The 23,156-nt window shown below is 37.5% G+C and overlaps 2 protein-coding genes across 2 annotated transcripts in view; one reads left to right on the top strand and one right to left on the bottom strand.

Moving 5' to 3' along the window:
• Positions 1-1,554: 1,554 nt before the first annotated feature.
• Positions 1,555-11,371, top strand: LOC105436690. Its single transcript, XM_030998102.1, has 5 exons — positions 1,555-1,845; positions 3,568-3,767; positions 7,120-7,218; positions 7,608-7,778; positions 8,404-11,371. The coding sequence occupies exons 1-5, from the start codon at positions 1,701-1,703 to the stop codon at positions 8,557-8,559; spliced, it is 771 nt and encodes a 256-aa protein (XP_030853962.1). The 5' UTR covers positions 1,555-1,700; the 3' UTR covers positions 8,560-11,371.
• A 2,026-nt stretch (positions 11,372-13,397) lies between these two features.
• LOC575313 (uncharacterized protein C1orf112) overlaps positions 13,398-23,156 on the bottom strand; it is a 32,386-nt gene continuing 22,627 nt past the window's right edge. Inside the window, exons 15-18 of the mRNA XM_030997651.1 lie at positions 22,097-22,204; positions 21,241-21,321; positions 18,724-18,906; positions 13,398-14,234 (exon numbers count right to left, since the gene is read on the bottom strand). Of these exons, the coding sequence (XP_030853511.1) occupies positions 14,040-14,234; positions 18,724-18,906; positions 21,241-21,321; positions 22,097-22,204 (567 nt within the window). The 3' untranslated portion in view covers positions 13,398-14,039. The remainder of the gene's footprint in view (positions 14,235-18,723; positions 18,907-21,240; positions 21,322-22,096; positions 22,205-23,156) is intronic.

Here is a 23,156-nt window from a genome sequence, read left to right as displayed (position 1 = left end):
GCAGTGGCGTAATGAGCAAAAACTTTTGGGGGGGCAAAAAAGATTTGTTTGCATCACGACCACTTTTACATGTTACAAGCAGACCCCGCGAAACGTTTCTTAAAGTTGGTGGGGGGGGGGGCTAAAAATATCTACGATCTGGTAAAGCGTAGCATAAATTTGGTGTTGGGTCTAGGGGCACAGACCCGGTGGGGGTCAAGAGGCGTAGCATATTTCGATACCTTATTTGTGACACTAGCAGGTCGCTAATTGGCGTTGGTTCCAGGGGGCTGAGCCCCATGTAGCTCAGGGGTTTAAGGCATTTAATTACGGTCAGATGAGCATTCAGGGGCCTGCCTTAGGGCCCCTGGTGGGGTCCAAGGGGGCGGAACCCCGGTGGCTCAGGGGTTTAGGCATTTAATTACGGTCAGATGAGTATATTTTGATACCTTTTTTGGGACACTGGCAGGTCACTAATTGGCATGGGATCCAGGGGGCCTATTGAATTAGAAATAAACCACGCTTGAATTTTGTGGTGCCCCCTCCCATCAGTACGTCAATGCTGTGAGGAGGAAGAGGGGTATAGGGGTGTGTGGGGAGAGGGAAAGATAGGTATGTACGCGGCGTAGCGAAAGTCGATCCGAAGAGGGGGGAAATGTGCGATTATCTAACATGGACAACCAAATAGTAGAGACCAAGGTTTTGGAGCTTAATGGGTATACAACCACCCAACCACTCACAGAGAGAGAGAGAGAGAGAGAGGACAACTACTCTGTTACAGCACACAGCAGTATATTTGCTATAGATATTTAAAACAATATAAACAATATTCATTTATGACCGTTATAATATTTGAATAGTCATTCAATTTGTTTTACTGAAATGAAGAAAGTTGGGGAAGCGAACTTATTTATCTACCAAGAAATAAAAACAGTTTGTCAAAATTGAATTCATCTTCGGTATCATACACCAGCTATGTTAATAATGAATATTATCACGCAATAAAAAAGGGATTTTCATTCTCAAACATACGGACATCAACCAGTTCCGGACCCCACGGAAGACCAGCTTTCCCATGTCGGGTTAGCTGAATGTGGGCTATCCATCGTATTTTATGCATTTTTACTATGTTTTTTATACGAAAATAAATACTACTACTACTACTACAGTTTTAATCATAATACAAAACAAGACTACTTGCTTAATTAAAACAAAAGAAGGGACACATTAAAAAAACTTTAAAATATTATTTAAAAACTCTACCTAACTATACAAAATTAATTTCCGATGAAAGGGGGAAAGAGGGTAGAAAACGGGAAAATACAAATCACTGGCTGGCATGTATAACTGACTATCTTTTACAGAAAGATAATTATTTTCCAGGTAAATTTGAATATATAGTTTTGTAAGCGTTGATATCAGAATCTATTAATAAAGCAATCTCTATGAGGACAGGCTTCCGGAAGTGATCGGTAAGCTCCGCCTCTAAAATAAATATGCATGATGTTATGCCTCAGTAAACATGTGTATAAATGATCCATTCATTCATCGTCAACTTCATTGCAAACTCCGCAGCGCAGCTTAACACAATTAACAAAAAGTTGCAGAACTGAGCTGCATGATTATTGAAATTGATAACTTGACAACAATTTCACGGAAGAGTTTGGATAATTTGGTGCATTTGCTTTCAACGAGTCGAGATTTTTGGTGCAATACGCAATATGGATTCGCAGTCTTGTAATCAAGGTGGATGTACCGTGGTCGAGCAGGGTGATGCCCCTGTTTCTCGGCAAACCACCCCCGTGGTCAAACCTCTAATCAACTACCGATTTCAACGGAGCAGCAGCAAAATGTGCAGCCTTAGTAGTAAGTATTACTAAATCCATTTTCGCTCTATCTGGTAATAATATTTTGAAAGTAAAGCGTTTTTATGCGAGCTGTATAGAATAATATGCTTCAGTTGAACTCAATAAAGAATTCTAATCTATGTTTTGAATATAGTATTGAGATTGCATCATTTTTAACACTGTCTTGATTTTACATAAACAAATTCTTAGAGCACCCAGTAAGATATACGGAATAGTTTTGAATGTGTTATGAATATTAAACGAAGTACAATTTATTTCTCTAATATAATACACAACAGAAGGCTAAATTGAAATATTCAAGGGCAATTTTTTCGAAATTGTAAACGATTTCCTGAAAAACCGGAATGACTGTGATTACGAAAAATATCAGATCTGTATTTTTAAAGATTTAGATAATTCTACCGTGCGTATAGCAGCTGAATAGCACAATATTGTAGTTTAACCTCAAACTATTCGGAAAGTAAATACTAGTTTGCACGGTAGAGTGCAAATAGCATAACATAAATAGTAACACGTGAATGGAAAGTCCAAAGTTCGACTCTTTGATATCATTTTAGTTTTGACAAATATTGACCAGACTGTACACGGAATTCACGGCAGAATATTATGTTGTGTATAGTTTCAAAAGTTATTTGTGAAACTTATTAGTGCGTCGTTATTCTTGTTATATTCTTTTATTTCATGGGTTTTTAAGGAATTAGAACAAGAGCATAGGAGACGGCGAACGTGCCATTAAGAAAGAGGGGAGGTGAAGAGAGAGAGAGACAGAGACAGAGAGAGAGAGAGAAGGGGGAGGGAGAGAGAGAGAGGAAGAGAGAGAGAGAAAGAGAGAGAGAGAGAGAGAGAGTGAGTGAGTGAGTGAGAGAGAAAGACAAGGGGGCAGATAGACAACGAGCTAGAGGGGAGGGGGGGGGGGCAAATTTCCAATGGAAAATATGTAGGGCATACTGAAGTAGGGAATGAAAAGAGAGTGGATGAATATGGAACTGGAAAGAAAAGGAGAGGATATAGGAATGTATACAGAGAGGCAGAGAGAGCGAGATTGGAAGATTCAAACAGATACAAAAGAAGTACTTACCGTTAAGGTTGTTTAAAAATGTATTAAGAAGTTTATAGCAATATAACGTACTTGTCACGTTAATCAAATAGTCAGTTTATCAAAATTGAATACATTTAATACTACTGAAAACTATTATATACTTACAATACTAGAATCCCACTGAATACTATGCAGCACATACAGGATTAAATACCGATAATTTCTGTTTTGGGCGGAATTCGTTCTAAAATTGGAATATCAAAATAGTAATTTAGACCACTTTAGAGTGGACTCCACTATAATTTGGAATGGATTCAACTCCCAAAACGAAGGGATCTCTAATATGAGTCCGAATAGCATGGATTTTCACCCCTGTGCACTAAGAAATTAGGCCTGTAGCACAAATTAAACCCAATGTGCATGCATCATCAAAACCCAAATATCATACCCTTAGATTCATAATAATATTATTTTTTAAAAACTGTGCGTAAAAGGTATATAATTTATGTACTTTTATTTTCTTTTTGTAACAAATTTGTATTTTTTTTTCTTTCTTTCCCATCTCTCCATCTAATCCCAAACCCGCCTTTCTACTCATGTTTTATTTAAACTTTCCTTCTACTTCTTCATGCAATTCTTCTTCCTTCTCTCTCTCTCTCTGTCCTATCATTATCTAACCAGACTTGGTGCTAGCACTGCTGATCATTCTATCGACGACCTCTTACAGCCCAGTACTTTCGGCGTCGATAAGCCGCAATGTTCGATCAACAACCTACGAGGCAGAGCAGATCTCTTCCCTAAATGATTACTTACAAGAATTGTTTGAGTACCTCTACGACTGCCACATTGATAATGAGGAAATATGTATTCTCCAGGATTTCGTAAGTGTGCCTAAAGTCCTAACCTTAATCCTAAAGTTAGTCCTTGCTTACTTTAGTCTTAACTTAAACCCATTTCGAAGCATCCATACATAAACGGTGTAAAGTTATTTCGTTGGTTTAGGTAACTTCAAGTGTCAACTAAATTAAAAGGCCAAAATGTTATATAAAACATTTTTCATGAGGATTAATTTTATGTTTAAAGTTCTTTGTTTTGTATAAGAGTAAAACAAATTGCAAGGAATACAAAATAGTCAGATTTGGCGTTCAATAATTCAATGGATGACATTTAACCAAATTTAATTCGGTCCTCTTTTGCTTTGTAGAAAATAGGCCTACTTACGACGTCATTATATATAACACTGGCTATAAAACCTTCTCATGTTAATCAAGGAGTAAAAATATTGATTATCAGAGAAATTGCGAGATCCTAGCCTTTTGCACGCTTGAATGTTTAGCAAAAGTTAAGCTCTAGTCATTCCGGGGCTTGTAAATCTAAACCATTCAAAGTATCGTCATATAATTTCAATCCCGATCAGACAAGAGAGTATCTGATCTCTTTTGAGAGGGAACTACATGTTTTGAGCGTGAATTCCACTCTGAACGAAGTGGTATGACCCCCCCCCCCCCCCCAAAAAAAAAAGAAAAAAAAAAGAAGAAAAAAAGTGTTTCCTTAGTTCTGTGTAAATTTAATGAGAATATCACATTCACAAGACAAAGAGTAACGAACTTAAATCTTCTCTTTCACTGAAAAAATAGGACCGTAGGATTCATATAACTTATTCCGAGCCCGATTTAAAACAAAAATGTAAAGTTTGAAAAAGGGGAAATGTAGGGGCATCCCCCAACGAGTACCTGCACTTAGTCACTCATTACATTGGACAAATCAAAGAAGTGAGTCATACTTAGCAGTGATGGATGGATATCTCAAAATCCGTCGAGTATCAAGCTACGTTTTGTATGTTAGGTCTGCTAAACCATGATTGTCAATCACAGAGGGATTAAATTCCAAGATAATTATTAACGTCTGCTCTTACTCTGTTCTACCATATCCGGGTTTCCCTTCTTTCTTAACCTTTGGAATTTCGTTGTCATTGATTCGTGACGAAGAACGACCTTAAAAAGTCAACACAAACCGTCTACTTCCTCTCGCTATACACCAAACTAAACGAAGCGTGGAAAATCACTCTGATGACGTCTGTATTTTGGGATATTCTGTGACTGCAACTCATTCGATATTGACTTACGCTCTATGTAATCAAACTATTTGTAGAATTACCTTTTTATCTTTCAAAGACTAGGTGGCAGTCTTTTGACAGCATAGTTCTTGGTATTAGTCAAAAGAGCTTTCACTTTTCACCTTTTACGGTTTCTTTAAAGCAATTTTCGCTTAGCCTATATACTCATATCTAAATGCATTTATTTTCGGGTTTCAGGTGGTCATGATATAAATAATGATGCATGCGAGCAAAACTTCACGTCTTCAAAAGGGGAAACTCCGATGCTATCGTCTAATATGATAGCTCGGGGATCAGTAATGTAGGCCGAAGAAAAAATATTTGTTTTAATGTAAAAATGCAAGAAACTTTGGAAGGGTAATCATGTTGACAGTGAGCAAAGATCTATTGAAACGTTAGTCATGGTAGTAGAAGGGTAGGAAGCTGGAAGAAGAAAAACCCGGAATGTCGGTCTGTGGTCGACTTGGATTTGCGAATGGGCAGGGTGATGGGTATTGACACGAAATAAACCAACAAGAATAATAAAAAGGAAAGAAACTTCGGCAGGATGTCGAGAAAAATAGTACATCGGAAGGATGTCGAGAAAACTGGTCATGTCCTAATCTGGTCCAAACCGGTTTATTGTGGACTATAAGGAGAAATCAGAGGACATCCTCTTCCCAACCCCCCCCCCCCCCCCCCCAACCCCCTAAAAAAAAAAAAAATCTTAAAAAAAGATAAATAATAATGAATAAATAAATAAAAGGGAAATATTTTACCGGTACTAACATAGAATTTAAAGGGCAGCCCACTAGCTTGTACAGGCCCTGATGGAAAATCTATGTAATCAGTTTAATCTTTGTTTAAAGACAATAACGGTGATTAGCCGGAACGTCCCTATATTATAATCATATTCAATTTGTGTTATTTATTTATTTGATGTTTATTACACAGACCTTACTAAGTTTCATTCACATTGTAATTAATTTCGGCCATCGTTAATTATTTATTTGAAATCCAATTTGTTTATATGGTTGTAACAGATAAATAAATAGATAAATACATTAATAATTAAATAAATAACGAAACTGCTTCAATAACTTCTATCTTCTGTTCTGAAGAATTCTGTTAGAGAGTCTTAATTACTTTTCGATACAAGTTAGCACTTATTGAGATGTATTCAGTTGCAACAGAATCGATTTTTCTTCTTTGTGGAAAAGTAGTGAATAGTTGACGTCATAATGCGTGTCACGCGCAAACGCTGTATTTTGTTGTTCTATAATTGACTACGTTTCAGTACAATGGCCACGAAGCTGTTAATTGGATCCTATTTACAGGAGTAATTATGTCAACCAAGGCGAGAGAAAGTGGATATCAAAAATATTTGTTTTGTTTCTAAAACAGTAACGAGAGAAAGTATTGTGTACGTCTGTTCCTAGTTGGCACATAACCATTTTCCCGAGAACAGGATCGCAAAGTCTTTCGAGAAATAAATTCGTGAAAATGTCATTACTTATTGTATGTCCAATAGAGATCATGTTCTAATTACGAATGACGTCATTGTCAGGTTCGCAATTTTCGAAAGGTGATGGACATGGTTATCAAAATTGCTCTAGGTTTTTTTCTTCAAATTTTGTTTTGCGGTCGCTTGCGCCGGGCAGGTACTACTTGTACTAAATAAAACCTTGTTTCAACATAGCCCTTGTAAGAAGGCAAACTTACATTGTTATCAGGAACTCTTCATATATCAGGACTTAAAACAAAGGAATTCGGAATGACAAAATTATTTCATTTTGAGAGTTTGTTATGGCAGCGTTCTTGGTAACGAGGATCCATTGTACACGCCTATCATACATCATGTATCATGTAAGAGTAGCTATTGCTTTATATCAATGACTGCATGATTATTTAAGATTATCTCAAGTGCATCGGTAATTGGCATATAGCCAAACTTGTTGATCGGGGAGGGGCACAGACAAGGGGGGGGGGGGTGACACACCTCAAAATACATAAGATAGGGGTCTTGACCCCAAATAACCGTGGATGACATTTTGTTTAGCTTTACGCCTATGGTGTTAGAACTACATAGACCTATTTGTGCATCAGCATCTAAATGCATTTCTTTGTTTATTTTACAGAGAGTAAGACGATTTGCAGACCCTACTGTGGCTCCTGTTAACGTGGTCGTTAACAACTTACCCGTAGCCTTGGCCTCCCAAATCATCTTGGAGAATGAGGTAAGGGTCACTATATTTGTTTTTATCCATGTTTTAAAATTTACTGCAGAGCAAGACCAAGCTATTTCACATAGTAAGAGATTTGAATAAAAACGTTTACTTTTAATCAATTAATGTATTGAGTTGATAATTATGGAAACTATCACCACCATCAATATCATAATCTACTACTATTACTACTACTACTACTACTACTACTACTTCTACTACTACTACTACTACTACTACTACTACTCCTCATTTTACTTATTTTTCTTCTTCTCCTTCCTCTTTTTATTCGCCTTCTTCTTCTACTGCTACTTCTAATACTACCACCATTATTCTTCAGAATAAAGTGATAATTTAAGCTTATATTCTCTTTTTTTTTTTTTTTCCTTCTTCACGAATAGTCTAATGAGATTCTTCCTATTCTGCACCATCAATTAAACATCTACCGACGGGTCTTCGAACGTATAATGACAGATGAAAGTCACGTGGTTCCTGTAGGAGATAGTTTCCATGGTAAATTTACCCACGCCAGAAACTGTATCACCGCGATGATTAGACTCACTCAGCGATACGTAAGTTATCTGATTGATCGTAAATTGGCAATTCCAAATTACGATTGTATATACTGAGTGATTTTATTGATTTTATTAAATTTTTCGCAAATTGAAAATTCCAAATGGAAGTAAAAAGTCTTGGCGAAACCATTCAAACATTGATGACTCCAGTCACCCCCAACGAAACCATTCAAACATTGATGACTCCAGTCAACCCCAACGAAACCGACCTGACCGGGGCCCCATTTCACTAAATTTGCTGACAATAAAAAACAAAATAAATGAATAAATATTACTCACAGTCAATCACGTGCGATTTTATCAATAGCTCAACTTGTTACTTAATACAAAGTACAATAAACCGGGCTTTAAACGAGCCGCCGTGAAAAGGCACTCATGTATTCTAAAATATATATCTCCCATTTTATTCTGCAAATGTAGATCAATTTTAGTTATATTAAACACAAACATTTTTTAATAAGGTCAACTTCATTAAAACAAGGTATGAGATAGCGCAGGAACCCCACGAATACCATGTTGCTTCCCTGTGTAAATTATACCCTATTATACATTGTCTTTAAATCAGTCATTTTTCTAATTATTTATTTCTTCTCTACTTTTTCTATATTTTCTTCAATTGCAGATGGAATCACGTAACTACAGTGTTTTGGCTGTAGATAATTATCCAGAATTTGAAGATACAACAAACAGCTTAGTGTTCTCTCCCAGAACCCTCCACGTCTTAATCGAGTTTAAGACAATCCTTACCAGGTTTGAATCGGCTTTGAGTCGGCTTTGAGTCCAGTCAATGGAGAGGGAAGAAAACATCAGTCAATATAGCAGCTGATTTCTTGAAATGTTTCATTTTCCTTCCTTTTTCAAAGAATATTCCTTTTTATTTGTTTCTTTACTCGGTCGGTAATGACCCTAATGTTTAAGTATGGTGATATTCACCGCTGTCGTATCAGTTGTCAGCCTATACTAGGGTTTGAATCTTTCTACTTAACTGTTTATTTTACTACAATTGATTTGCTCCGTTTTGAATACATCTATTGGAATCTTTAACAAAATTGCCTATTCAATATCATGATGTATTCATACATGTAGACTAAAAAATTCACTATGATTACATTAAAAATTACTGAAATTTCAAATTCTACGAAAATATATAATCATATATATTACATACTCGTGTATTCCACGTTGAGGATATCAGACAGTAATGTTTATAACAGTACTATAAGCTTATGTGCTCTGTCTGTCATTTATTGTTTTTGCCGTTCTGTAGTACTAAGTACTATAGGAAAGGTACAATGTATTGTGTTTTACGTTGTATTCAGGAATATATATATATTTATGTTATTTAATAGCATGTTTATTTATGACAATATTTATGTGAAACAGTATTGTACTATTCATCTCATCTTGAATATATTTAATTATTTATTGAAGAAACAATATTATTATTATAAAGAATCACCTTGATTTAAAAGTAGCATAGCAACTCCAAATTCAGACTACATTTATTTTTTCTCATCTCTGTTCAAATTTGATGCGAGAATCATCATTCAATTGTGCATAATCATTTCCTTATATTTATGATAGTGATACAGTCATGAGTTCTTTCTAAAATGTGATAATAATTATTATAGTAACATTTATATAGCGCTTAAGACTATAGTGTTTTTAAGCGCCGTAGAAATGTGACACGTACATCTTTTTATTAACTCTTGTGAAGTCAATAATCGGGGACCAACTGATTATTCTATAACTTACTAAAGAGTGTTTAAATGAGCATGGTTTGGATATCATATGACGTTTTTGATGAGAGGGTTTTATATCAGAATGCTTGTCATTGTTATGTTCTTTCAGAATCTTAACTTCACCAATAAGATTAATATAATATTGAATCCATAAGCGCATTTTGCTTTCAAAAATATTGCGGGGAGAGAAGATATATGTACCATTTAACACATTTTAAAACATATTTTTCATTTTTTTATTTATTGTTCGGAATGCCAATTATCGAATGTTAATTAAGATTATTAGCTTATTTATATCTCTTTATATTCAGCTATTCATGTTTGATGCAATATTTACTTGTATTCTTCTATTACACTATGTAACGTCCATATTGTAATATAATTTAATGTTTTATCACGAGTGTAGACAAATTTAGTGTTGACAAGTGTAGCTTTGTGGGTCAGTTTCCACAAGATAATCTTTTCTCTAATTGTAGTTTTGTAATTCACGAAAATAATATATAATAGATACTTGAATATAGATTAAGATATGTTATTATTTAAGGGGGGTGATAAATTTGTCACAAACCTCAGTGCACGAGGTCAATATTTTGATCGTATATTATGATCATTTTCTTTTTTAGGTCTGTGTATAATATTTGCCTCAAATGAATGAATGCAATTGATTTTTTAAATAGTTCCATCTCTTGAAAGTTTTAACTGAAATTTTTATCCTAAACACTCATTCATATGCAAATACCATTAAAAGGGAATCATATGCAACACAAATATACTGCCTTTAGTGGGTTTGACATGAATAGTTACAAAGCAACAATTGTAAAAGAGTTAAATCATTTACTTCCTTCACAAACGGGAATCAATTATAATTATTCTATGAATAATGTAATATATAGTACCATGTCAATAGCATTGTCATATGAACGGATGTACGTGCATTACATTTGTACTTCAAGCCGTAATGAGATTCTGAAACGTTATAGGCATACCATAATCATTCCTCTTTTCCAGCCTTTACACTACAAGACGTATTCTTGCATACCGGTAAACTGTACATATATTTAAAACAGTCAAAATTATACATTTGAGGTAAAAGAACAATGAACTATGAAGCATGAAATTATGATCAAAATCCTTTATATTTTTCTTTTGTTGAGTTCAGCTTGGTACGATTACTATTGTTTTCGTATTATAGTTTTTGTTTACATCATTTTTTAGTTAAATTATATACCAATTTTATCCAATACGAAGGAGTAGAATTACCATTACTTATGTTGTGTTCCTCTTTTAGGTCTATTAATACTTGTAGTTTAGAATATCTTTCTCGGTCAAATCATATTTATACATTTACGTTGACGAGCTATGAAACAAGGTTACAGTCAATATTTGATTTATCGTTGAGTTCGGCGTCCATTTTGTACCTATGCTTATGCTTGTGTTGTGCTTATTATTTCATGTATCAGATTTAATGTTACAACATTTATTTTTGCAATCTGAAATCTGTAGTGTAGTATTTATTTGTAACAAAAAAGTTGATTGTATAATTTCGTTGAGGAAATTATATTATATTATATCATATGAATTGTACCTTGAATAATTGTGTGATTATCTAATGAGGAATTTTATCTTTTATCGTACTATACATATTATCAATGTTGGGATTGAGGGTGTGTGAAAAGAAAATTGATATATTTCTAAAACTTTTTTCTACCTACCATTTGCTGCCTTGCTTATTGCGTAAATTGTTTCACATTAATACACATTTATCTATATATAGCGGAAAGAAATGTTGCTTCGCTATCTATCATATTTATTATATTTTACAATAAATGCTTGATTTCATGCACCACAGACTATCTTGCAACGGTTTCATTCCTTGATTAAATGTATTGTTTTGTATTTTTAAGGGAGTAAGAGTATCTCCAATTCTTCTTCTCCTTCTCCTTTTTTTCTCCTCATTGCTTTCTCCATCATCTATATTTCTTTTCCTTTTTTCATTCTATTTCTGATCGCTATCTTTACCCCTATATGACCCCTTCTTCTACTTCCCCCTTCACCCCTGCCAGACACTTTTTTACCCCCCTCCCCTCTCTCTTCTTTACTTTGCATCTCTCTCTCCCTCTCTCTCTCTCTCTCATCTTTATGTTGCATCTCTCTCTCTCTCTCTCTCTCTTCTCTCATCTTTATGTTGCATCTCTCTCTCTCTCATCTTTATGTTGCATCTCTCTCTCTCATCTTTATGTTGCATCTCTCTCTCTCTCTCTCCCTCTCTCATCTTTATGTTGCATCTCTCTCTCTCTCTCTCTTCTCTTCTCTTTTCCCTTTATTTTTCTGCCCTTTTTAATCTCCTCTCCCTCTCTTTTATTTCATGTTTCAAAAAACTTATCTCTGAAATTGACACTGCCCCCTTCTCCCACCCCCCCCCCCTCCTCCTCCTGTCACTCTACCTCATTTAATTTTCTGACTTATTCCTTTACCATTTCACCCTTCTTCATTATGGTGAAGTATTGACAATATCATAATGTCAAATATGAGACAAGACTGTTATCACAATTATTATTACAGAATTTAATAATTTTATATATAACCATTTACACTTTGAATTCACAGTACAATTGAGCTGTACTGTACATAATTGCCTCCAATTATATTAATCATAGATACTTGAATATTTTTTTTCTCTCCACTGAATTTGCTTATAACACCTAATATTTTAAATATCTTGACAAAAGATGTTATTGTTTTTTATTAATGGCATCATTAATCTACAAATATTGCATGCTCCTCCGTTCAATACATCAAAATATATGAGCTAACAAATTTTGAATTTCACAGAAGACACAGGCCTAGGTTGAAATATAATGGCACAAGGGGATTTCTGAAATTGGAGGTGACTATGAATTACATTGAACAACAAAATGCATGCAATATTTGATATATCGTCGGTGGGGTGACAAAACCTTGTATCTTAAAAATCATGAATTTTCAGGAGAGCGAAAAAACTTTCCTGTCTCAACAAATTTAGTGCTGTGACACCATCCTTTCTTTTTAAAACTGGAATATTTATACTATTTTTACTGTCATTGTTGAAATACAGTAAAATAATTGTTTTTATATTTGAAAGTGAGTTACGAGTTTTTTGCGTTTATCTACATTGAGATACGAGTTTTTAGTTTGTATTCAAATTGAGATACGAGTTCTTACTTTCAACTCTGAATGAGTTATGAGGATTTGGTTGAATAAGTTACCAGGATTTGAATACACTAACTTCGGTACTGTTAGGCCGTGTGTGAGTTATGAGGAAAAGGAATTACGTGCAGCTTCAAAGGGGGTTAAAGTTACGAGGTTTAGTTTAAGGGTGTTTGTGTGGAATTTGTGAAAAATCGAGAAGGAAGCGTTCCATGGATTTATCAGATGGTGTCGTAGGCCATTAGGTACAAAATTATGCAAAAAGATCAAAATCTCAAAAAATTGAGATACAAGGTTTTGTCACCCCACCGACGATATATAATTGTGAGTATTTGCGATCTCATGCCATGCGCCTTTGGGAGTCGGGCACTCTCCATCACGTTGAGGTTACCTCTGCACCAGATGCATGCAGCTAAGACAATGAATACAATGGGTGCACGCTGGGGGAAGAGAGCAATGCCCTCTAATGCACTTTTGTACAAGTTTTACAGTGAAAAAAGGGGTGCTATACTGCATGCTCCTGCACATATCGTCGCTGTTTTCACGAAGTGACGGTAGTGAAAAATATTGCATTCACTTTACGTTACGATTTTCCTCACTACCGTCACTTCGTGAAAACAAGGACGATATAACAAATGGTGAGAATACATTTGATAGCCTCTCGGCCAATAGAATGCTCTCAAAAAAATCATTAAGAATATAATCCTTTATTTGCTTCATTGTATGCCAAGTGTCAATTTCTGCTCATTTTCAATTGTCAAACCAATGTCAACTGAAATACAATGACAGGTATAAAAAAAAAAAAGAGATTTTACAACAAAGGAAACAACACAAAGATTTGTTAAATTTTGAACTATTTCTCTATCTATTTGAAACAAAATCTGAATCTATATTACCCAAGATGTTTATTTTGTGATTGCAATCACTTTTAACCACAGGCCCAAAGCCAATTTGTGGAGAAAAAAAAGAACGCTGTTTGTTCAAATTTTGCAAAAGGTTATTGTAATGTTTGTAATTGCTGCAATGTAATGTCATATTTTTGTTCAATCTGTAGACAGTCTGATGCCAGTATGGTTAGTGGAATAAGAATAACAATTATGTTTAGCCAAGGAAGCCTCATCAGCATCAATGCTGTTCTTACTGAGCACCCTGTGATAGTAATCATTAATAATTGGGTCGAGAGTGGGATTGATGTTTTGCCAAAGGACGTTAATGCTGGGATGGGATTTGAACCCTAAACCCTGGCTCGAGTATAAATGTGGTTTGAATCAAGTGAAATTGCCATCATTCCCAGGATTTGTAAAATACCTTGAACTAGGTCACTTCAAGGTTATAAGATAGGTTCTTCATCAGAAAACAGCATATCAAAACTCTTCCTGGCTGACAATAGTTCTGTTTCTAACCAATCGGGTGTCTGTGACATTCCTGCTTTCAGCTCCTGTACTCTTGTGAGGGCACACTTCAACGTTCCAAGAGCATCTCGGAGCTGGACTTCAGCATCTGAGCAATAACGTTTGGATTGAGGCTGGGAAAGGCAAGGAATCAAAGAAATCAAAACATCAAGATTTATATCATTCTTATGTGAGATATCAAATTTTGACAATCATTAAAAGTGACGATCTTTACGAATATCATATAAAATTTGTCAAAATATCTAAATTCATGTAATTGAATCTTGTAAGAAATTTTTTTTAATGACCCAGTTGAGGTATACAATATGTGTTCTGTTAAAAATGAGAAATGTGAAGAGAATGCCTGATGACTTTACAACATTGTCAAAATGAAGAGCAAAAATAAAAAAAAATTGAGCACTAAATAGTGAAATACAAATTAGGCCAATTTAATACTGCAGATAGGGGTATTCATTATTGCTTGGACACATTATTATAATAATAATAATAATAATAATAATAATAATAATAATAATAATAATCTTTTAGTCCACTCCAAATTTTATTAAACCGAAACGGAAATTCTTTGTGCCCAATTGATTGTGAGCCCGGCAGCCACTGAGCAGCGCCAGATCGATGTGCCGTTATGTGCCGTTTATATTCAATATACCGGTATATGCTTTTTATCAGGCTTTCATGCTTGCATTTCAATTTTGCTATTCAAACAGCTAGTTTATTGCATGATAATCAAGTCAGAATGGATATAACCCAATTTCAAAAGTATGAAAGAGCGGATTATAATCACAAATTACTTTACACCCTTGTGAGAAAAAAAACAATACCTTCATAAGGTAGGTGTCATCCTGTCATTAATTATTAAACCTTCACAATACAAGGACGCAGGTGACTTGGGTTGGAGTCAATGAAAAATAATAATAATCTTTTAAAATCTCCAAATTTTATTAAACCGAAAATGGAAATTCTTTTTGCCCAATTGATCGTGAGCCCGGCAGCCACTGAGCAGTGCCAGATCGACGTTGCTCTATCCCTTTATTGTTGAAACGCCAAACAAGGTAGCAGCAACTCCCGTCTTTTAACGTCTTTTAGTATGACGCGGCCGGGGTTCGAACCCACGACCTCCCGGTTGTGAGGCGGATGCTGTACTGACTGAGCCAACACACCGATGGGTTATACTAAAATCAAATCACAAGCAACACGTTAACGCATTGCCTACATGAGCCGGGTAGTCCTGCATCAAGCTAGACAAAAATCAGAGAATTGAGTAGTCAACGAACTCATTCACTTGGTCATGGTGCGCTGAAAATAAATCTCCATTATCTATTCCCATACATTGCATGCTAAATTGCCCCCCCCCCAAATCCCTTGGGGTCCATTTAAAATATACCCTGCGTTCCTTCACTGCAGTAAAATGGTAATTTGAAAATATTGTCTTTTATCTTTTATTCAAATAACCTTAAAATCCCCCAACCCCACTCATTTTTTAAAGAGTTGATAACAAAATAACTCCATTCCAAACACAAAAATAAACATAACTTCCTATTGAAATCATGAATCAAAATACACATCTTTTGCAAATTATCCCACTCCTTCCCTACCTCCTAAAATAAAGCTGAGTTCAATACACTTCGATCTTGAAAGAATTTTATATCTAAGCAGGCTATATATATGCATACCATGGTCGTCATTGATACCAGTCAGTTTCTGTCAGTTTCTCAGAGCTATGACCCTTTGATATGCTTAAGTTTTGCTTTCATACAGACACCCTCTTCAATTAACCTTCAATATGCCAAGTATTTGAGAGCATCTACCGGTATCCCAAACGCAATGACGTCAATGACAGCACTAAACAAACAGTGAAACCTGTAACGGAAACTACTTAATTAGAATTTGCCCCTTTTTTGCAGTTTGTATATTAGAAGAATAGACAAGTTCACGGTTAGCACATTACTGCAATCATCCCGAATATCCATAGATCTTCAAAACATGAAGATGTCCCACTTTGTACATTTTGAAATAATCACTCCTACAGCGATGGAGGTGCTATATAAATAGCCTTTGTTTCCCCTTTACAAAGAATACTTCCACCTGTGTATCATGGAGTGCACTGCTTTTGCATTAATGAATAATGATTACATAACTTTCATGAGCACGTATCCAGTATTTCGTCTACGTGTATTTCAAAATTTGTTCTGCAATGACCTTTATCTGCTCATGTTCAGACTGCAACCGTGAACTGGCTTATTAGCCTAGTTTGCAGGCACAAACCCTAACAAATGTCTGAACTGAAAGACTATGCACACTGCACAGTCTACTGCCCTCCATAGGCCATGAACAATAATTATTTGACACAGCCAGAGTGAGCAACAGAATTAGTCTCAGCTCAAGACTTTGTGGAATTGCGTTAAAGTGTCAAAAGAAGAGCCTGTGCCTAGAGACTAGGTTTAGCCTATTTTAAATTAGATTAAAAACCTAATACCATTTTTTAAATATGAATATTTACAAAGAAATGAATGACAACAGGAAGAGTAGAGAGCAAAAGGGAAAACAATTAACACAATTAACACATATCCTTGATGGTTTACCAATGTACCAGTGTAAACAACTGTGTGCCCATTGCTCAGCAATATACAGTTATATCCCATAAAGGGCAATGGTCATTGAAGGAAATACATATGAAACTGATATTTTCCACCTTTAGAATAGTATTATACTGGTTCTTGGAAATCATGCCAACTTTGAGGAAATAATCAGTTTTTTGTTGAAATTGCTCTAATTGCTTGAGGGGGATAGTAAGACATGGAGTGAAATGACACTGCAAGAGTGTACCAGGAAAGCAAGAAACAGAGATGTGTGGGAAAATGTTGCAATAAAAAGTAAATTTACTACTGTGTATTACCGGTATCTATTTGTGTATTATATTTTCTACTGTATTTTATTCATGTGCTCTATGTAATGCCGACAAACTGAATTTCGGAATGGACCAATAAAATTGATCTGAATCTGAATAACCTCTGAGCTGAGAGAAGATACCTTGATAGATAGATAAAATAATCTGTGTACAGCTTGAATATACAACAGCAACCTCAACCAACTTTACATGGCAAGCTATGGGCAAAGAGAAAAGGAGTATGAAGACTGAAAACTAAGGATAACTTGAATATGAGCACACGGAACTCAACTTGGATGTGGGTTCCCTGTAGACCCAGATCATTGCAAGAGCACACAGCTGCACCCACTAATCCCTAACATACTCATTAAGAATGCCTTTTTCTGTTCACAATTGCACAATATGTATGATAAAAGAGGCAGTCCTGTCATTCAACCTACGTCTTCAACAAACAAGAGGAGTTATTTATCCTTCCAATCTAAGTTCAAGGGTACATAAAGCTCATATTGCTAAATCAAGATGGGGATACAGACTTGAATTGACTTGAATTGCCAAACATGTTGATAATGTATTCTATTTCCCTGTCCATGTGTATTTGTTTACATTTGACAAATAGGGGCAAGGAGGAACAAGATCAAACTCATAGTGCAAAAGTTGAAATGAATATAAAGCAATCTTTCCTTGACATTGATAAGTGATAAGATAAGTCTTGAAGAAGTAACACTTAAATATAGCAAACAAGGAAATATGACATGAAATTCAATGCCTCAAGGCATTCCTCTTTTGACGTCATCACACATAAAAAGGGAAACAAACTATAAATAAGGGACAAACTGTTTTATTGCATTCCAACTATTGTTATAAATACTTCATTCTAACATATGATTACCGGTAATCTCCTGAATAAGCAAAAATAGAAATAATTTGGTAATCCTCAAACATTGGGGGTTTCGGCATGGGTTTACCAGAATGACAATGACTTAGCACTCATTCAGCATCAGGCTAGAGCAATTGTCACAATTTTCATTTTCAACAGCAACAACTTTTCATGCTATAGAAGTAATATTTCAAGCCTAAATTCAACCTAAAAAACTGTATAGGAAGCCCGGCTGACAACCAAGAAAAAAAGTTAAATGAGAACCCTGGTTACCATACCTGCCGACATTTGAAAATGGTATGCCTTCAAATATAAGAAATCGCACTTGCAGCGGCAGTGAAACCGGCAATACGCGGTAAATCTGTACCAAAAAGCGATTTACAAATTTGCTGCTCGATCATGCAGCCATTCAACGCACACAATACGTGAACTATCAAATCCTGGGACATGCTAAACAAGCTTAATTTGGCTTTAGCACACACACACACACAAAAAACAACAACAACAAACGAACAAAACCAAAAACCAAAAACCAAAAAAAAAAATTAAAATCAAAATTTTTGAAAAATCTAAATATTCCAGATTTTCAGGTCCTAGAAATCAAGAAAAACAGAATATTCTGGATTATTCGTAAGGGTTGGCAGGTATGTGTTATCCATAATGTTGAAATGAATTTTTCTCACCTCTATTTATGAATTAATTGTGCCAACATGATTTATTCTTGATATATAAAGTTAATATCTTCGCAGAAGTTTATTGTTCAATCTCTATGACTCTCCAGATTGATCAATACTTTCCTGGTACCTGTAAAACATTTCATTGCCATAGTTTAACTAACCTCCATTGTTCTATCAGAGCCATTCTCCCCTGCATTCACCGTCTCTTCTTGGCCATACACTTCAGAGTCTGAAGGTATCGTCTGCTTTGAGAGCCTTTCATACACAACCTCCAGTCTCTCTCTTTGACCTTCAAGTAATTTGACCTCCGACTTTTCTGACAGAACTTCAGCATGCGCAGGGATCTGCATCAAAAGAATAATTTATAAAGCTTTAAAAAAAAGGGGGTAATCATGTGTTATACGAATGTGTTAGTTCTCTATGAAAGTGGTTAATGAAATCAATCCAAACAATTCAATGATATCATAACATCCCCTCAATCCACACTAACTCAAAGCTTCTAAAGCTAACACTCACTAAATCACAATCTTTCTAGTCCTTCAAACCTAAGCCATTGTCCAGGGTGCTTGGCGGGCGAATCAAGAACTGTGCTTAGATGATCTTACATTCCTCTGTCTCTGATGATTGGGGGTAGGGGGGGGGGGAGGGAGAGAAGAGATGACTTCAGATGACCTTCCACATCTCACCTGATTGGGGGGTGGGGTGAGGTGGGAGGGGGGGGGGAGGGGGAGGGGGAGGGGGAGGGACGGAGAGAAGAGATGACTTCATATGACCTTCCACATCTCACCTGATTGGGGGGTGGGGTGGGGGGAGGGGGAGGGGGAGGGACGAGGGACGGAGAGAAGAGATGACCTTCCACATCTCACCTGATTGAGGGGATAGGGGTGCGAAGGGGGAGGGAGGGGAGGGAGAGAAGAGATCACTTCATATGACCTTCCACATCTCACCTGATTGAGGGGTGGGGGTGGGAAGGGGGGGGGGGGAGGGAGAGAAGAGATCGATGACCTTCCACATCTCACCTGATTGAGGGGGTGGGGTGGGAAGGGGGAGGGAGGGAGAGAAGAGATGACTTCATATGACCTTCCACATCTCACCTGATTGAGGGGGTGGGGTGGGGTGAGGTGAGGTGGGAGGGGAGGGGGAGGGAGAGAAGAGATCGATGACCTTCCACATCTCACCTGATTGAGGGGGTGGGGTGGGGTGGGGTGGGGTGGGGTGAGGTGGGAGGGGAGGGGGGAGAGAAGAAATCGATGACCTTTCACATCTCACCTGATTGAGGGGGTGGGGTGGGGTGGGGTGAGGTGGGAGGGGAGGGGGGGAGAGAAGAGTTCGATGACCTTCCACATCTCATCTGATTGAGGGGGTGGGGTGGGAAGGGGGAGGGAGGGAGAGAAGAAATGACTTCATATAATCTTCCACATCTCACCTGATTGAGGGGGTGGGGAGGGGGGGGGGGGGGGGGGGGGGAGGGAGAGAAGAGATGACTTCATATGACCTTTCCCATCTCACCTGATTGAGGGGGTGGGGTGGGGTGGGGCGGGGGGAGGGAGAGAAGAGATGACTTCATATGACTTTCCACATCTCACCTGATTGAGGGGGTGGGATGAGGTGGGAGGGGGGGGAAGGAAGAGAAGAGATCATTTCATACGACCTTCCACATCTCACCTGATTGAAGGGGTGGGGTGAAGTGGGGGGGGGGGTGGGAGAGAAGAGATCGATGACCTTCCACATGTCACCGGATTGAGGGGCTGGGGTGGGGTGGAAAGGGGAGGGGGAAGGGAGAGAAGAGATTGATGACTTTCCACATCTCACCTGATTGAGGGGGTGGGGTGGGGTGGGGTGGGGTGGGGTGAGGTGGGAGGGGAGGGGGGGAGAGAAGAGTTCGATGACCTTCCACATCTCATCTGATTGAGGGGGTGGGGTGGGAAGGGGGAGGGAGGGAGAGAAGAAATGACTTCATATAATCTTCCACATCTCACCTGATTGAGGGGGTGGGGAGGGGCGGGGGGGGGGGGGGGAGGGAGAGAAGAGATGACTTCATATGACCTTCCACATCTCACCTGATTGAGGGGGAGGGGAGGGGTGGGAGGGGGGGGGGAAGGGAGAGAAGAGATGACTTCATATGACCTTCCACATCTCACCTGATTGAGGGGGTGGGGTGGGCTGGGAGGGGGGAGGGAGAGAAGAGATCACTTCATATGACCTTCCACATCTCACCTAATTGAGGGTGTGGGGTGGGGTGGGAGGGGGGGGGGGGGGAGGGAGAGAAGAGATGACTTCATATGACCTTCCACATCTCACCTGATTGAGGGGGTGGGGTGGGGTGGGGGGGAGGGAGAGAAGAGATGACTTCATATGACCTTCCACATCTCACCTGATTAAAGGGGGGGGGGAGGGGAAGGGAGAGAAGAGATCATTTCATACGACCTTCCACATCTCCCCTGATTGAAGGGGTGGGGTGGGGTGGGGGGAGGGAGAGAAGAGGTCGATGACCTTCCACATCTCACCCGATTGAGGGGCTGGGGTGGGGTGGGAGGGGTGGGGGAGGGGGAAGGGAGAGAAGAGATTGATGACCTTCCACATCTCACCTGATTGAAGGGGTTGGGTGGGGTGAGGTGAGGTGGAGGGGGAGGGGGAGGGAGAGAAGAGATCACTTCATATGACCTTCCACATCTCACCTGATTGAGGTAATCTACAACATTCTTCTGGACGTTATCTGCCCTGATGCATTCTGGGACCAATGATTCAAGAGTTGTCTCCTGATGAAAAGAAAGAAAGATTATTTCAAGGCAGGGTGAAGATGATAAGCTGAAGATGGACGAACAATCAATAACAACAATTAACAAGCAGACGACACTAGATGGCGCTAAACCAAATAAATGAATGGCCCAATTATTTTGGAAGGCAAGTGGTTTTCATCATGAAAAACTGCTCAAATGAAAATATATACAAGGGCACATTCATTGCACAAAATTTGGATAGGCTATTTGATGTCACAATAGCTTTCATCAAGTCTTTTGCCTAAAATTGACTTACCGTACTAAATTAAATCTTTAGATGTAATCTGAATGAGACTTTATAAGCGGTTTTACTTAAAAATAGATAACCTAAATACCAAGTAAAATATTGAATTAATACAAGTATCTAATTGAAGTAATAGAGGTGTTGTGGTCTTGAGGATATGTCACCGGACTGTGGATCACATTGTTCATAGTTCGAATCCGAGCTCAGCACTGATGTCCATTGGCAAGACATTAATGTACATTTGCCATGCTCCATCCCAGTGTTAAATGGGTACCCAGTAGGATAGAAACATTAATGTGGTTGGATGGGCATGTGCGCGTGTAAAATAGGGCCTTGCCTGAATACTAGCTCTCCAGGGAGCAGAGCGTGTGCACTATCATAAGGGGATTAGCCTTTGATCCAAACACCAGGGTAATAATAATTACACCGTCAAGCACTTAGAAATGTAGTATTAAGCGCTATACAAATGTGACTATTATTATTATTATCAATTACAACTCTTCTTCTCACCTCTGCAAATGAACTGAATGCTTGCAGGGCCTGCTGATGAATGAAGTAGTTGGGATCTGACAAGACTTTCCCAAACAGGACTGGAATGTGAGCCAGAATTTGGGATCGCTGGCAGGAAGATATCATATCAAGAATATATCAAAGTGTTTATATAATGGATTGAAATGTGTGTTTAAATTTTTCATACCCTTTGTAATTTTGATTTTTTTTTTTTTTTTTTTTTTTAATAACTGAAGAATCCAAGGTGGATAGGTAAAATGAGGGCCTTTGTTGAATACTTTTAGATTTAATCTTTTATACATCACATTCTCAAGAAAATAAATCAGGACAAATCAATTTCTCACATACTTAAAAAATTACTAAACTTGGTAAGGGTATGAATAATTTATTTGTTTACTGTATGTGATGTATGAAAGTATTGAATCTCTGGTAGTTGTACTAGTGATAATATTAATATCCTTGATGTATTTTTAAGATCCACAATGAAATGTACCGGTATTCTAAACTGTAAAATATATTGGAGGGAATCAAATACACTATCTTCTTTGATTCACATCCTGTGACCATCCTATACACAATTGAATGCAGCTTGTCAATAAATAGTTCAACTGAAACACACACAAACTGACATCCTGATTTTCCATGGATAATGTAAAAACTTTATCCTATCACCTGAGATGTGTGTGTGTTTGTGTGTGCAACTGCGATTTTATAGACATGTATCAATCAGATATGATTATTTACGTCTGAGTACGGACCTTTAACGTTGCCTGCCAAAAGAAGTGACTCGGTTTCAAACTGGATCAATTAAAGTCAGTTTGTAGGTGAAGACAAGAGCTCCCACTATCCCTCTACCAATTCATATCTCCCTGTGTCCAAGAGCTCCCACTATCCATCTACCAATTCATATCTCCCTGTGTCCAAGAGCTCCCACTATCCATCTACCAATTCATATCTCTCTGTGTCCAAGAGCTCCCACTATCCCTCTAACAATTCATATCTCCCTGTGTCCAAGAGCTCACACTATCCCTCTAACAATTCATATCTCCCTGTGTCCAAG

Source organism: Strongylocentrotus purpuratus, unplaced genomic scaffold (genome assembly GCF_000002235.5).
Source record: "Strongylocentrotus purpuratus isolate Spur 01 unplaced genomic scaffold, Spur_5.0 spur5_scaffold_4, whole genome shotgun sequence".
NCBI classification, from domain to species: domain Eukaryota; kingdom Metazoa; phylum Echinodermata; class Echinoidea; order Camarodonta; family Strongylocentrotidae; genus Strongylocentrotus; species Strongylocentrotus purpuratus.
The sequence above is the reverse complement of the archived record's forward strand: the minus strand, read 5'-3'. Positions and strand labels throughout refer to the sequence as shown.

Coding starts and splice junctions, on each gene's coding strand:
- LOC105436690 (XM_030998102.1), top strand. CDS start 1,701: ATGGATTCGCAGTCTTGTAATCAAGGTGGATGTACCGTGGTCGAGCAG. Junction 1,846..3,567: donor CAAAATGTGCAGCCTTAGTA/GTAAGTATTACT, acceptor TTATCTAACCAG/ACTTGGTGCTAGCACTGCTG. Junction 7,219..7,607: donor AAATCATCTTGGAGAATGAG/GTAAGGGTCACT, acceptor CTTCACGAATAG/TCTAATGAGATTCTTCCTAT.